Source organism: Ictidomys tridecemlineatus, chromosome 10 (genome assembly GCF_052094955.1).
Source record: "Ictidomys tridecemlineatus isolate mIctTri1 chromosome 10, mIctTri1.hap1, whole genome shotgun sequence".
NCBI classification, from domain to species: domain Eukaryota; kingdom Metazoa; phylum Chordata; class Mammalia; order Rodentia; family Sciuridae; genus Ictidomys; species Ictidomys tridecemlineatus.
This window is the reverse complement of record NC_135486.1, coordinates 42,686,566-42,703,995: the sequence shown is the minus strand read 5'-3', so window position 1 is coordinate 42,703,995 and position 17,430 is coordinate 42,686,566. Positions and strand designations below refer to the sequence as shown.

At 35.0% G+C, this 17,430-nt stretch overlaps 1 protein-coding gene across 12 annotated transcripts in view; it reads left to right on the top strand.

The window, feature by feature from the left end:
* Nucleotides 1-17,430, top strand: part of Ush2a (usherin) — a 738,328-nt gene that overhangs the window by 542,092 nt on the left and 178,806 nt on the right. For all 12 annotated transcript variants that reach the window (XM_078022812.1, XM_078022814.1, XM_078022813.1 and 9 more), the window contains 2 exons: nucleotides 10,971-11,169; nucleotides 16,017-16,185. In XM_078022812.1, the coding sequence (XP_077878938.1) occupies nucleotides 10,971-11,169; nucleotides 16,017-16,185 (368 nt within the window). The remainder of the gene's footprint in view (nucleotides 1-10,970; nucleotides 11,170-16,016; nucleotides 16,186-17,430) is intronic.

Below are 17,430 nucleotides of genomic sequence, written 5' to 3'. Positions count from 1 at the left end.
CCAGCTCAGACAGTTGTCTGCAGAGTCTGATTTGATTTGCACATTTTTATTTTCAATATTGGTAACAAGTGTCCTTTCTTGCTTGGTCACCCAAGAGTTTGATCAATTTTGTAGATCCTTTCAGAAAAACATGTTGGTTTTATTGATTTTCTACATTTTCTATTTGCCATCTCATTAATTTCTGCTCTGCTTTTTATTGTTTTCTTCCTTGTTCTAGCTTTGTTGTTCTTTCTCTAGTTTCTTGATGAGAAAAGGTTAGGTTATTGATTTGAGATTTTTTTTTCTCCTCTGCTCCTCCTTTTCATACTCCTTTTCTTTCTTCTCCTTCTTTTTCTTCTTTTACTATCCAGACATACTGCTATGAATTTTCCTCTAAAGCCCTACTTCTGTTTGACTCACACAATTTTTTGGAATGCTGAATTCTCATCTCATTTATCTAGATTTTTGTAGTTTCCCATTAACCTTCCTCAGCTATAGATTATTTGAAAAGAGATTATTTATTTTCAAGCATTTTGCATTTTCCAGATATTTCTGAATGGATTTCTAGTCATAATTCTCTTATGGTCTGAAAACATAATTTTGTGACTTCAATTCTTTTAAATTAACTAAGATTTGTTTCATGACACAGAATATGATCTCTTTTGGTAAGTGTCCATTGCACACTTGAGGAGAATGTGTATTAAGTTTTTGTCAGTTTTATAAATGCAAGTTGAATGAGTGTAACATTCAGATCATCAGCACATAGACTGATTTTCCTCTGGTTGTTCTGTCCATTATTGTAAGAGGAGATTTGAAATTTTCAAATTTAACTGTGGATTTATTTGTTTCTTCTTCAGATGTAATTTTTGATTCATGTATTTTAATGTTTTATCGTTGGTTATATGCACATTGAGGCTTCTTTTCTTGCTCAACTGACCTTTTAAATTTTTTGTGATCTCTTTTTTCTTCATGATTTCCTTGTTCTTAAATCTATTTTGTCAGATAATAATATAACCTCTCCAGACTTTTTTGATTAGTGTAATTTTGAGTGATTTAGAATTATTTTCTGGACATTTTGAATATTAGGTTGTAATAATTTGAGTCCTATTACAATCGTCTGAAGAATGTTGGTTTTATGTTTTGGGTTTTTTTTTTTTTTCTAAAGCTGGTGATCAACTGGTTAGCTTCACACTACAAATTCTGTCTTGCTTTGTCAGTAGCTAAAACAATCAATTCATTTTTCAAAATCTGTTCTGTGCTACTTTACATCTGTCCCAAGCATGCTTTTTCTCAGTGAATTGTTTGAGATTTAGCTGGAGAATTGTACAAAAGTTCAGAATTCATCACTTTGCTACACCCTTTGAATATGCTATGCAATGGGCAACTATAAATATGCTGCTTAACGTTGATTCGGTGCTTGTATTGATTCACTTATAGACTGAGGAAACCTTCCAGCTTTCTCTGAGATTTCTTCCTCACTTTATACTTATGTTAGATTTCCTTTCCTAAAAGGTTGGCTAAAATGATAGTTTCTCTTGGAAGTTGGGATGTCCTCCTGCCTCACAGTTTGCAGAAGTGGAACTGCTCTTTGGGTCAATCAGGTGATAGGAAAATAGAAAAAATGTAACAGAGTCTTATTCCCCACCCACCCATATTCTTTGCCCCTCAAGGGCCCTTTTTATGGTTCCTCTGAATTAAAATAAATGAGTTTCCTTGAGATTTTGGATTTCTGTTTGGCCACAACTACCACAGAGCTCCTCCTTCACTGGAATTATCCTCAGGGATAGACCCAAGGAGGTGGTGGGGGGGGACAAAACAAAATGGAAATTTCCCCTACACTCTCTGGCTTGTAAAGTTTTTTTGTTCCAGGTACTCTGGCCAGAAAGATTGACTTTCTTTAAGATTTCACTTGCCCAGTTCACAGTTTGATAACAGAGAGAGAAAAATGGGAAAATTATTCCATAACATTTCATTCTTCCATGTGTGTTTCCTTTCCTGATCAGCCTGTTATTGCCTTTTCAAAGTCCTCAGATAGTCATGTTTTGTGATGTATGCAGAACTTTCTGGTTGTAATCAGTGGGAAAGATAGACTGTAAGCAGCACCATATTTTTCTTTATTACAATGCCTTTGGCTGACTTTTTATTTTTATTTTTTCCCCGGTCAGAGATCTAGCAAAAACTTGTTAGAAATCACTCACATCCAAATATTGGCATACAAAATCTTTCCTTTCTTAAAATGATCCATCGTAGTAGCAGAATAACAATATCCGAAGGCAAGACTCTTAACGAGCAGGTATAAGCTGCCAAGCCATTAATCAAAATATACCAACACCAAAGCCCTCAGCCTCCTGTGTGCAGGTTATTGTTTGTGTAATTGCATTATACTTCTGGCAATGTATACTTGTTAATTATGTTTCTATTTTGGTTTTTAAAAATCTTTTTTTATGCTAGCAATCTGCAAAATCAAACGCAAAATCCTCCTACAAAACTCTTGGTAGACTAGGTTTACTTCTATAGCACTGAAAATAATCTGGTGTCTTATGAAACATACATTTCTTATATTCCTTTTCTATTTTAGGTAAAATGCAGCAGTAACCAAAATTTAACTTTTATATATTTCAATAACATGTACAGAGAGCACACAAGAGTGTTGGATCATATATATAGAATGCTAGGACTCATCCTTGTCCCTGGCCTTTAATTTTTCCTTGCTTTTGACTACATCATCTGTGGTTCAAGTTCTTCTGCATGATTTTCCTAATATATATAAACCAGAGATACCGTAGAACACAGCTGTAGAAAGATCAGATGGACCCTTCTAGCTTTATAAGTTGCTTCTCCAGAAACAAACTGTTTCTGCATTGCATATTCTGTACTTGTCATATTATTATCAGCTGCTTCTATATCCCCAAAGAATACTAACTACTGATCAATAGCCCAGACATGTCTGGCCATGGCCTACACGTGCCCTGGGTAGTTCATTTATTTGCCTTGGTGGATTTGCTAGAGTGGAATTTAATCAATAGCTAATTCATTAATTCTGGTCCTCGAGAATGTAGAGAGTGCTGGATGAAGATAGCTGGCTGGCTCTGGCTTTGATTGAAATATGACAAACACTCCAGCTGACAACTTTACTTGGTATTGGGCTCCCTGTGAGATTTGCTTATTTATTCTCCATAAAAGGAAAAGCTCAGAGAAGAACATAAACAAGGATGAGATTTTATTACATTACTGCTAGGATTCCAAAATGCATGGTTTCCAGGCCTGAAGCTCAAGGGAAGGCAGAGAGAGAATGCAGATCATGTCTTTTATTGCCTTTAATTGGAACTATGGCAGTTTTTTCAGTTCCAACTGAGTTTGGGGCTGTATTATTGATGAGGAGTCTGAGATGTAATGTCTCTTTAGTGCTCACAAATAATGGTTTTAAAATTTGCCTCAAGACACTGAATGGCAGCAAAAATTATTTTTATATACCAACTTTTCGGAAATCTTTATGAGAGCAGACTAGTCTGGGTGTCTCTAAATGAAGGTTGAACCACTATCATCCTTCATGAATCCCCCTGTATTTTCAAATTCCTTAACTTGGAGTTGAATATGGCACAAGAGTCAGAGTTTATGGATAAAGAGTCTCTCCCCTTTTGCCTCAAACCCAATTTGAGGTTAAACTGTGAGGCTCCTATTTTTTCATACTATGACAGATACCTGGGAATCTCTTCTGTATTAGTCAGCTTTTAGTCACTCTGAGCAAAATACATAACAAGAAAAACTGAGAGGAGGAAAAGTTTATTTTGTCTCATGATTTCTGAGGTTTAGTTTAGCAACCTCATTGCTCAGGTCAAAGTGAGATAGAACATCATGGGGTAAGGGCAAGGCAGAGGAGTGCTGCTCTGCTCATGAAGGTCAGGAAGAAGAAAAAGAAAGAGGAAGGAGCCAGGCAGATAAAATATATAATCCATGAGACACACACCCAGTGACCCACTTCCTGCAGCCATGCCCCACCTGCCTATAGTTACCACCCAGTTAGTTCATTCAATTAGGAGGGAGTGAATTTTTTATAACTTTCATAATCTAATCATTTTACCCCCTGCTTTCACATAAGAGCTTTTGAGGGACACCCCCTATCAAAATCATTCTGGATTTTCTTTCCCTGTTTTTTGTTTGGTTGGTTGGTTGGTTTGGTTTGGTTTGGGTGACTGACAGCTTAGACTGAAGTAATGATCTTAACATTATATATATAATCAGGTTTTTGTATGTTTGGTTTAACAGGAAGAAATGTTGAACCGTAGAATATAAAATAAATCACCCATTCCTTACTCATATTCTAAAATCCCTCCCTAGCTAATTTGGATGAATAGAGATAACTTTTAATTTGAACTGGAATTTTCTGCTTAAATCTTTAAAAGATATGGGAAGGACTCTTAAAGGAGAGAATTTGGAGTACATTTAGTACTGTTGTAAAGATCTAATCACAACGGCTTTCAAGGAATAGTATTGTTTTGATAGCCAATTAGTTCTAATTATCAAATTCATTGTTCCAAGAGACCTTAGAGAATATGAAGCTTTTTCTTTTTCTTTTTTTTTTTTTTTTTTTTTTTTTTTTTTGTTACCAGGCATTGAACTCAGGGACACTTTACCACGGAGCCACGTCACCAGCCTTTTTTTTTTTTTTTTTGAAACAGAGTCTCACTACAGTGCTGAAGCTGGCTTTGAACTTGCAATCCTCCCCCCTCCACCTCTTGAGTCACTAGGATTACAGGCATGCACTGAAGCTTATGCTCAAAATTGCCATCACTACTTCCATTTCCTCACCTCCTTCTCCTTCCCAAATTCCTCCCAACCTTTCTACCATCTGTAGCTCCCACAGAAGCAGCTCAGTCACTCAGGTGGTCTTCATGCCTCTTAGCAAAGTTCAGTTCTTTCTCCTCACTCATTTTGGCCATTGGCTCTCTTCTATTACAGACTCACTGGTTAATTCTGGTTGTTTTCAGCAGAAAGACTCATCTTCCTGCTCAGTTCAAACATTCTTACAACTTTAGTCATACTGATGTCTCAAAGCCCTCTGACCCTATTTTTTCCCTAAACCCTAGTTCCATATATCTAGTTGCCTATTGATTTTCTATTTTGATGTCCACTGATCACTTCCATAACCTTGAACTGAAAGTAAATTCTCACCAAACTCATCTTTTTCCCCCAACATCCACTACTACAAAGGCTCATCATCCTGCATATTATAAAAGATACATATCTTTGACTTTTTTTCAAATCCCCTGAGTTCATTAAATGTCACTTTTAGTATATATTCTTTTAAAGCATCTTCTCATACATGTTCCTCTATTTCCACCAACCCCATCCTGTTCCATGCTTTCAACAGTTCAGTTTACATAAAGTGTTGGAGCTGTCTAAATTCAATTAGGTATAAAGATGAAAAAGCTTTACTTTTCATTTACTACTTATTGCCTTAAATATACTTTGGTCTTATTCTCAACTCTTGAATACCTCTCAGGAACATCTTATGACTTTCAATTTTTTTTTTTAGTTATGAGTCTATGAGTTATGAGTCAGCAATTAAGATTCATGATCAAGTATTCAAAAGTCCATCCTATTTCCAGAAATAGGTTCAACTCACATCTAGTTCAAAGTTTCTCCTGTTTTTCAGGGTCAGACCTGATTGTAGCTTGCTCTTTCCTTTCCTAGCTTTCTCTCCTATTCCCTTTCATCCAAGTGGGTCTCTTCCTGGTGTTGTGGTTTTATTATTTCACAGTCAGCATTGGATAATGTTTGTGTAGCCCTCTGTGTGTCAGGTGATGCTTTCATGGACAATTTTGTTTTCCTTAAGAGGTCTCAAGAAGGATATCCACGTGGCTAAATTTCCTGACATGTCTTCTCTCTATATGGTGCCAGTAGATCACAATATCCCAAAGACTTATCTCATCTAAGAAGTCTGCCATCCTGGTCAGTCACTGTGCCTTCACATAGCCATGCCTAGCCACCTTGCTAAGCATCCACTTGGCTCAAAGGAAACTTAAACCTCTGAAAATATACACATATGGCTTTATATTGTGGCACTCTATTCTTATCATTCCAGAGCTGCTCTGGCCCATCCTTGACCTTCAGAATCCTCTAAGAAACAAGTATCATTTTCTGTGCTTTCCAAAATGCCAAACCCAGGGGCCTATGTTAAACTGTCCCAAGACCTCCTTGCCACACTTCTTTCTAGAGATAGCAACAGATTGTGCTTAGACATTTCTGTGCTTCAGTTAAGTGCTAACTATGAGAGGAAAGTCTTTCCTATTTCTCCTCTTTCAGTTTCTCTGAGTGTTGAATTTAAAACTTCAACACTAGAGCCTAAGCTATGTGTGTGGAATGGCAGTGGTGGGGGTGCTAAGTAAGTAACTCTCTTCCATTTCTTAGGTCAGAAACTGCCAATGATTTTCCAACACATTCAAAAATGAATCCAAATTTATTTTCCTATGCTACAAAATCTTGTATGATTTGCAATATCCTATTCCATCCTACCAACATCCACCTGATCTCATGTTTTAATATCCTGTCTCTTGTTCAGTGCATTCCAGTGCTCCTGGATTTTTTACCTTGATAGATTACATATTTATGTGTTTGTGTACTGTTCATCTCCTCCAAAAATAAAGTAAGTTTTATGATAAAAAGAAATTTATCTGTTTGTGTCACTGATAAATACAGAATGATGCCTGGTTTTATGTTAGGTATTTAATAAATATTTATTATAAAGTTTATATTTTTAGAAACTCCCTTCAAATTCCATTTATTTTGGTTGATTAGGGTTATGGGTCAGTGTTATCCTCAGAACTTAGCAGAACCTTGAGGTTCCCTTTAAAAGGCAGAAACTTAAATGAAGAAACCCTTAAATGAAGAAACTCATCATCTGTTATCCTCAATTTGGAGCAATAGTTGCAATTTAATTAAATAAGAGGAAATTCAAAGTTCACATTCTATTGCATTTAGATTAAAAACGTTTCTCCTGCCTTTGGTCACGTCCACTCTCATTTACCAGGCTATTAATTCTAAAGAAGATTTTGATTTTATTAGTGACAACCCACACAATTACCCTATTTTACTAACTCCTCAACATGGTACTTGAGGAACCCTAATACTTTCCTTTTGTGTTAAAATGGACTTTTCATTATTGCTGGATGTGGATCATTCATTAACCACATTGATTCTTGCCTCTAACTTATGCTGATGTCGTCTTCCTGCCCCAAATTCTTCCCATCCTTTTCTTAACCAATGCAAGTTTGCTTCCATTTCTATGAAACTTTCCTTGGTGAGTTTATTATACAGTAGTCTTTGCTTATGTACTTTTATGATTGTATCCTGAACTACATTTTGAAAATACCTGATTTTATATTATTATGTAACATCTCATGTGCTTCATGTATGCATTTTTCATATCTCAAGGACATGGGTTTTGAGTATTGATTTTCAACCACTACAACTTTTACTACATATCCCAGTAGGAAAATTAAATATTCAATGACTTTATTTAAGAGCAAAGAATTAATACATTGTCAAAATCCATTTATATCCTCTTATATTAAAATGTTCTGATCATTTTTGGAAACCATGATCTAGAATACTGTCGAAAACTTGAGTGCTACATAAAATGATTGACAAAAATAACCAAATTGAATAGAAAAAGAAAAGGCCTATTTAAAATTGATCAGGAATTTGAAGCTATTTAACACGTGACAATTTGAAGATATTTTAGGGTATGTGACTTTTTTTTTCCTTTGGCCAAAACAAGAATATTTTGACAAAATAATAATAAAATTTTCTAATAAAATGTTAAAAGTACCAGTGTGAACCCTAAATCTTCATAAAAATTATTGTATTATTTTGATATTCACCTGTGTTAGGTACAGGTGAATATCAAAATAATACAATTATTTTGTATTATTTTGTATTATTGTAAGAAATTATTTTTCCCATAGTACTTTCTATGTTCTAAGATATTTTGTACTTCTTGAAGTGACGAATGGAAATAATAAATCCCATGAGCATAGCCACAATATTATTTAGTGTCACAGAAGTCAATGTCCAACTAGAATGTCTGACTGCACAATGACTTCATGTAACACAATGTACATAGACATGATGGCTTTGATTAGAAGTTATTTAAAGCATGTTAAATTTCAGTTCCTATTACTCTAAAAGCTAAGCAGACTCCTAGAGTTATTCATAAAACAAATCTAGGAAAAATATCCAATCAAAAATTCTCAATTTATTTGTATGCATGAGTATACAACCCCCCCCCCCACACACACACACAACTTCAGCTTGTGTTCACCAATATTTAATTCTCACTCCTAGGACTTAGGATTTTCCTTCTGGTTTGCTCTTAAACATCAAAGCAATGAAACCATTAATCCCATTACTAGTGGTGCATATTTTTTAGAAATATCTTTCATTTTCAAGTCAACCACCAAAAGACGTTGTTGTTCATCCAGTCGTTTCCAATGAGAGACAGACAGGAGTTAAATACCCTCTTCTACTTTGATCATTTGCCTTCATGTCAACGATTTAAATCCTCAAAAGATAAACTGTTCATTTTCTCAATAAATATGTAGGTAGTCTCACCTGTGGTTATGTTACACAAGAAAAGAAGTCACAATATCATGGTATTCTGCCTGGTATATTGTAGACCTTTCTCATTCACCAGCTTTTGTGGATAAGTCAGACCCTTGAATATTGCTTAAATGTGGTCTTTTCTGCAGTTAATTATGTGATGAATAAAAAGACATATCTGCAGAATGCAGAATTAATTTGAAAGTTGGATACTTTTGAACAATAACAGCGACTCCACTAGTCACCTATGAAATTGTTTTCTCATAGGTGACATCAATTTCCTATCTACAAAGTCTTCTTACAGAACGTGTTATGTTTGTACCCAAAGAAAATGGAACAATAATTTTTTAACAGTCTATTAAAAGGTCAAGTTTATCTTGACTGCTGCTTTTTAATGTGTTTGGGCTTAATTGAATGCCTTACATGTAACAGCATTTGGAATTCTGATGGGGTTCAGGAATTTGGTCTATGAGGATCTACTTCTTAAATAAAAGGTACAGCCCAGTGTAGTGGCACACGCCTCTAATCCCAGCAAGGCAAGAGGATCATATATTTAAAGCCAGTCTCAGCAACTATGTGAGATCCTGTCTCAAAATAAAAAAATAAAAAGGGCTGAGGATCTAGCTCTGTGGTTAAGCACTTCTGGGTTCAATCCCCAGTTCGAAATCAATAAATAAAATATGGTGAAAATGTTATTTTACACAATGGCAGGAAATTTATCAATATAGGTTATTGTTAGAGTTTATGGTGAGACTTTTGAAGTATAGGGATAAGGCTCACATGTACTTGCTTTCCTATGAAGCACTTACTGAAATGTTTCCTGTGTAAAAGGCAGTCTGTAACTATTCCTAACTGGTTAAATGTTATGACTGGAAATTCTACAATTATAAAAAACAAATTGATATTGAGTATCAAAGTTCCATTAATCGTTTAGAAACAATGAGAACAAAAATAAATATTTTTTTTACATTTACAAAGAGAAAGATTTGCTTGCCATGGTCTGCAGCAAGGATGTGTCATGTTTGAAGCTCTGGGGCTTTATTGAAAACTTTACTTCCTGTACATAGGGCTTGTTAAGAAAATTCTAAAGGTGATACATAGGTGTGATCGAAGCAGTATCTTTCCAGCAAGCAGACCTAAGTGCAAAATTAAAGTTCTGTAACTTTAACCTAAGAGTAATCATTTTATTCATAGTTGTATCCTCTGTGTGCAGTTTTACATTATGATCTCATTTGCTACAGCATATAAAATATTAATAGATCATTGGAAATGCAGTAAAGTTTGGTCAGACATATACCCTCACTGTATACCATCCCTACAAAAGAAAAATAAAGAGCATGTCTGTGCTTTAAATGAAACTGTGAGTCAGTTTTTAAAAATCAGATATCTTCTTTAAGAGCATGATGATTTAAAAGAATGTGTCATAGGAATTTCCAATATGTCATAGGAATTTCCTGCATTCCTGACCACAAAACACACCTAACCATGCTAGTTAAAGAATGGTTGGAGAAAAACAAAAATCTGCTTAGGTGATTCAAAAATGAAGATTTATTGAAGTCAAGTACATTTGAAGGAAGTTTGTGATACTATGGATTTTATAAATGTGTATATTTGTTTTGGCTGCAAATAACAAAACCCCAACAATAGAGAGTTCCAGATGTAAATGATACTTGGTGTTGTCTCAGCAATACCAAATTCCTGGTGATATCTTGGTGATTGATGTACAGACTTGTGGTATATAGACTTTCTCAAATCACTATACGGTGATTACTAAAGTTGCAGACATCCCGTGCATCAGAAAGGAAAAGGAAGGAAGAAGGTGACAGCTGTACCAGGAAAATTGAAAGTCCCTAAAAAAATCCCAGTAGCTGTCTTCCACTTCCATTGTTTAGCAACTATGTGTTATAATGCTAGTCCTAGCAAATTAAGGCAAAGGAGAAGGCAGGGAGAAGTAAGAATTAGGTTCAACACATTCTCGTTTTCATCCTGTTCACCAACTCATGTTATCTGTATTTTATCTTTGAGTAGCAAACCAAATGTCATGTTGACCCCAGCCAATTAGTCACCAACAGGGATATTTTCTTCTTATCTTGGAAACTAAACTAGAAGAATGGCTGGACTCGTATTTTGTGTTATTCTCCCAAAAGCTAAAATGACTTTGATTGATTCTCAAAGCATGTTATATGGTAGTTACATGTATGAGTGTAAATATGTATTTGTATGTATTAAATACACATTAATATCTATTTCTTATTTTTTTAAGTTTGGAAGTTCCTGAAGAAATAGATCTTTTGACTAATCCGGAGCATGAATTGAAAAATAGGGTTGGCTGGTAGCAGTAATGTTAAATGTTGTCTTTTCAGAAGTATCGATTATTCTGTCTGTTGCAGATCCCTTCAAATTGATTGGGTGTCTCCGGGGAAGCCAAATGGCATCATACTTGGATATGATCTTTTACGGAAAACATGGCATTCATGCCCTAAGACCCAGAAGTTAATGGAGGACTACAGGGATGAGCTCTGCGAGGCACCGAAGTGTCAAAAACACAAAACTATCTGTGGGCACATTTGCTACTCTCCTGAAGCTAAGGTAAACCTTTTCAAACCAATCAGTGCAATGTTTTCTTCATTGAACATTTCAGGTAAAATCCCTTGCTCCTTTGACCATGTTGGGTCATGATAGATGTTCCTGCTACTGTTCTATGAGGACCCCCAAGGAGAAGAAAGGATGCTTATAACAACACAGTCATCCCCATGGGCATTTTAGCCTTTCCATTTTTCATCATCTTTACAGGAAATACGAGTTTATTAGGATGATAAGGAACCTCCCAAATTTGTATTTGATTGAGGCGCTTGAAATTTTCTTTACAACCAATGCATTCAGCTACAAATGGATGTTGGTTTACATGCCACTGATGAGTAACTGTGAACAGGACCTCTCAAGGTTTGTCAGAAATATTTTAGAATTATGGTCATTTGTAGATTAATGTTCATATTAGTTGCTGTTTAGGAAACAGATCAATAATACAGCCAGACAGAGAGTTTGTAAATGGCTTTTATTGACAAACGACACAGAAAAATCCTTAGTTTGAAGGTAGCATCTCATATAATGAAATAATGTTCCTATTTATCAACAACATCACACATTCAATGACTAAAGCTACTGTTAAATTCATAAGATTCACTGCAAAAGAACTCAGTAATTAAGAAAGTGAATTATTGAAGCAATATGGATCAAACTACAAATTATTATGGCTGACACAAGCTTAGCAGTAGTTATCATCTTAGCGATGAATCAAGCTAGTCAGTTACCAACTATACATTTTTTGACAGTCTCCAAAATTGTTAGTATTGCTAAGTTTTATATCATTTTAGACCACTAAATATGTACTGTCTAACGAACATGAATTCATAAAATTAAATTTCTTAGAGGAAAAAATGCTAGAATAAATGATGTTCTCTATGGAAAAAAAAAAGATAAAACTTGTGGAAATATTGAGGAAAATATGGAATTTAATCTTCATTTTTTGTTTCCATTATTTTAACATGTATTATCCAATGATGAGTGAAGAATAATCACATAGGTATATTATTTAATACTTCAAAGTTTGTCTAGTGATAAAGTTCATCAAAATAAAAACTGATTCTAGCCAGAAATTGCCCTCACAGCTGAGGTGTGATAACGGATTTGATAATAGTTTCATTTCTAAACCATACTGTGAAATTAAAGCAAAAAAAGAGTAAAAGTAGGAAAGATAATGTTTTCGTTTAAGTGTATTCCAAAATATCAAAAAGTAAATTCTCTTAATATAACCAGGTCAAGTTAAAAAATACCTGTTATGGATGAAGAAAAATTAACAGAGTACAACAGAATATTAATAAAGTATAATAGATACCTATAGATTCTATATGTTTAGGATGAATTATTTACATATTCCTTCACTTTTTTGTGTGTACTTTGATATCCAAAACTATTTTTGTAAGCTCTTGAAGAATTTTTTTTTTTTTTGTACCAGGGATTAAACTCAGGGGCACTTGACTACTGAGCCATATCCCCAGCCCTATTTTATATTTTATTTAGAGACAGGGTCTCACTGAGTGGCTTAGTGCCTCTCTTTTGCTGAGGCTGGCTTTAAACTCAGGGTCCTCCTGTCTCAGCCTCCCAAGCTGCTGGGATTACAGATGTGTGCCACCACGCCCAGCCAAGCTTTTGAAGAAACTTAATGAGACTTTGAACCAAGTAAATGACTATTTGTATAGTATTATTAAATTCAATTCTTTCCAGATGACAAAAACTGTTTAGTCTAATTTTAAAACAATTAAGAAAAAAGATTAAGATGAGAAAAAAGAAAGACACTTTCTACTATTCTATGGGGGGGGGAGAGTGAGAGAGAGAGAGAGGAGAAAGAGAAAAGACTTCAAGCTTTTATAAAGAATAAATGTAAATTGAAGAATGAGGAAGGAAAAGTTCACCTTTGGGAAACTGGCATGGGTAAATTTCATCTAATATTCTTCAAAAAAAACCATCAAGAACATGAAGAGAGAGCCTACAGAATGTGAGAAAATCTTTGCCACCTTTCCCTCAGAGCATTGATCTCCAGGATATATAAAAACTCAAAAAATTTAACACCAAAAAAAGATCAATAAATGGGCAAAGGAACTGAACAGGCACTTCCCAGAAAAAGAAATACAGTCAACAAATGTATGAAAAAAATGTTTAACATATATAGCAATTAAAGAAATGCAAATTAAAACTACACTGACATTCCATCTCATTCTAGTCAAAATGGCAATTATCAAGAATACTAGCAACAGTGAATGTTGGTGACGATGTGAGGGAAAAGGTCCACTCATACATTGCTGGTGGGACTGCAAATTGGTGCAACCAATCTGGAAAGCTCTATGGAGATTCCTCAGAAAACTTGGAATGGAACCACCATTTAACCCAGTTATCCTACTCCTCAGCATATATCCAAAGGACTTAAATCATTATACTATAGTGACACAGGCACACTAATGTTTATAGCAGCTCAATTCATAATAGATAAGCTATTGAACCAACCTAGGTGGCCTTCAAGAGATGAATGGATAAAGAAACTGTATGCACATTTTATATACACAATGGTATATTACTCAGCCTTAAAGAAGAATGAAATTATTGCATTTGTCTGTAAATGGATGAAACTGTAGTCTATTATGCTAAGTGAAATAAGACAGGCCTCCAAACGCTAAGGCCAAATGTTCTCTCTCATATGTGGACACTAACACATAATAAGAGTCAGGGAGAGAAGAATGGAAGTTCATTGGATTAGACAAAGGGGAATGAAGAGAAAGGGAAGGGGTAACAGGAATAGGAAAGATGGTAGAATGAACTGGACATAACTTTCCTATGTTCATATACGAATACACTACCACTGAAACTTTATATCATGTACCACCACAGCAATGAGATCCTAATTAGAATTAGTTATATTCCATGCATGTATATTATGTCAAAATACACTCTACTGTCATGTCTATCTAGAAAGAACAAATAGGAAAAAGAAACTATTTTAAAATTTTTTAAAAATCACATGCCACTCTTAAGACAAATGTTATAAATCATTAAAAGGAGATGCAATTCATAATGATGATTCATAGGAAGTCTTCATTTTAAGGATTTAAGAGGCAACATAGGTATTGTCAGCAAAAGAGAAGGAGTAAGTTTATATTATTTCCAAAAGAAAAATCTTATTTGTAAGTTTTAACTTGGGCTTAGGTACAACTATGTATTTCCTAAAATGAGAAGATACAAAGAAGTGGAAAAGAGACTTTTATTGTGAGTCTAAGATCCTCTGGCTAAATCACTACAACATCAGGGGTACCTAAAATACTTATTCAAGCTCCCCCACGTGATTACACATGATTGCAAATTGTGGTTCTCCAATCTCAGTGAATCAGCCCTGAAGGGATTGTTATAACCCAGACAATAGATTCTACTCCCAGAGATTCTGTTCAGTAGGTCTGGGGTGGACTGTGAGAATTTGTATTTCTTATACGTTCCCAGGTGATTCTCTCTATGGCTGGTCCAGGAACCACACTTAGAGAATAATTGGATCACAAAATTCATTTGGAAACCATGGAGCAAGGAAAAGAAACCTATTTGAAAATTAACCACATGCAAATCAGTTCCGATTATTGAGATTCCCATTCATACCTTCGGAGTCAATAAAATGAAGACTGGATTAGGTTTAGGAAACACTTTGTTTATTGGGAAACCTCCCAAGAGAAAAATTTCCTTTAAAATGTTCTTTGGGGACCCCATCAGTGATGGAAGCCAGAGTGGGTGAAAAGAAAGGCATATTTCTCTTGGAGAAAGGAAGATGAGAATGACATTGATACTGAAAGGTCGAAAATCAGCCAGTCCTAATGGCTCATCACTAAATAAATTCTTGAGAAATTATTTCAAAAGAGAGTGAGAAGTACTGGGTAAGCTGATAAAAGAGAAGACCAGACACGTTGAAGTGTCCAGAAACACACTATATGTGAATGACATTTTACTAAATGCTTTAAAATCAAACAATGTCATAAAACAAGGCAGAGATGATGTGCTGCTTCACCCTAACCAGCCTATCTAAACCTCAAAGACAAGAGAGATTTCTCAGTTAGCTCCTACAAATATGACCTGATTTCAAAATTTACCTTTCATATGAATTGAAGGAAAGAACTACCCAATTTATTCTTAGAACTATACTAATTTTGAATCCTCATTGCTAACAATTAAAGAACAAAAAGTTCATTACAGTTGAGTTAGTAGCCAGGCTACCTGAGAAATCACAGGGGTGGACTTTGGAATCGAGCCCAATTTCTTTGCTTTTAGATAACTTTTGAAAAATAAGGGTAGCTTTTCAAAATTAATTTTCATATAAATTTTCTTTTTTATATGTGGTCGCCTATGAGATAGACAGACACATAGACAGTAGACCTCCATTGAGATTGCCTTTTCTGAAAATTGGGTTCATAAGTTAGGGACCATATACAGTTTAAGAAAAATTCAAATTATTAAGAGAAAAAAAGAAGGATCAATGAGAGATAGCTTCCATAGACACTGTGTTTTCAAATTAAACAACCATAAAAATATACATTTGAGGGGAAGTGTTCATTAAACCAAAAGAATTTTTTACATTGGAAGCACTGGTGGACAAAAATAGTTCATATTTACAGAGTATTATAGTAGAAAATAAAGCATTGTTGAAGACTAAAAAAAAAAGCTGTGCTGTATCTCAGATAACATTATTTATAGAATTTGAATGATGCTAGAAGATACATTTTTTAAACCTATGAAATATACATGATATCATCTCAGATCAAGACCTTATAAGAAAATAATTGTATCACATGAGATAGAATGCTCTTAATTAAACTTACATTTCTTTAAAAATGATTTGAAACTTTCAGGTTTGTTGTAATGGAGTTCTCTATGACCCTAAGCCTGGATACCACTGTTGTGAAGAAAACTATATCCCATTCATTCTGAATTCAGTGGGAGTTTGTTGTGGAGGCCGAATTCGGGAGATACAACCAAATCATCAGTGCTGCTCTGGGTATTATGCTAAAATTCTACCAGGTGAGCATCATTTCTGAGTGTACTGAATAATTTGGGGAAACATGAAAACACTAACACATGACTCGTGGCAGCATCTATTTTACATACCTCTCCAACAAAATTTGAACTGCAGACACATAGCCAATGGCCTGTTTTAGACATCATTTCTTCTTTCAGCTTCATTGAAATATAATTTAGGCTAGGTAGAAGCCAAAGAAAGAAAGAACACCAGAGGCATACAGTCATTCACTGTGGCCAAGTGCAGTGAGTTTGCCTCTTGAAAGGTATAAAGCCAATAAGCAAAACCAGGAAATAAAGAAATGGAGAGATGGAAAAACAGTTACTACTTAAACCACTGTAGTAATGGAGTGTTTTTTGCAAATTATTGCAAAGCAGTGTTCTCCCAGAACAAAGAAAGTAAGAGCTCTATTAGGGAGATTTATACATATCCAAATAGGGAACACTCATCATCATATATAGTGATGTACATATTCCTGAGCATGCTCAGTTCTGTGATCATAATCACATGTTCAGACAAAAATGGCAGATGCAAACACTTCTGGGCAGAGGATTTAGCATTGTAATAAGCAAAGTCTACTCCAAGTCATCTAAAAAGAATTAAGTCATAGTGATGCTCAATGATTTTGGTTCATTCTTTTTCCAAAGAGCCTTAGCTGAAACAAAGAGAAAAACAACTTTAAAAGTATGTTAACAGTCTTTTAAAAGAGCGGCATCTTTTCTTTAGAAAGTATAGGAACTCACCATTAAAAATGCCTACCTTGGAGCCAGGGTTGTGGCTCAGTGGTTGAGTGCTTGCCTAGCCTGCATGAGGCACTGGGTTCGATCCCTGGCACCACATTTAAAAAGTAAACAAGTAAAATAAAGGTATTGTGTCCATATACAACTAAAAAAAAATATTTAAAAAAAATGCCTGCCTTGCATAGAGGATAACCTAAAGAACTATACCTGGAGATCTAGTCTACTCCCTGCGCTTGTGCCTTAACTCACATGGCTCAATAAATTCATCTTCAAATCTGGGGATCTCTGCTTGTCCCTCTCTAAGAAGCAGTTCCTCACTAATTCATTTCTATTCTGAACCATAAATGCATTGCTCCTAGTTGGATTAGATTAAAATTGCACATTCCATTTTTCTGAGAGTTCTAGTCCACTGGCAGGATCTTCTTGTTCTGGATTGGGCAGGGTAAGGAACAAAGCAGAAAAGGGTAGCAACTAGGAGGGAACTCCTCTCCTCTCCGGCTTCTTAGT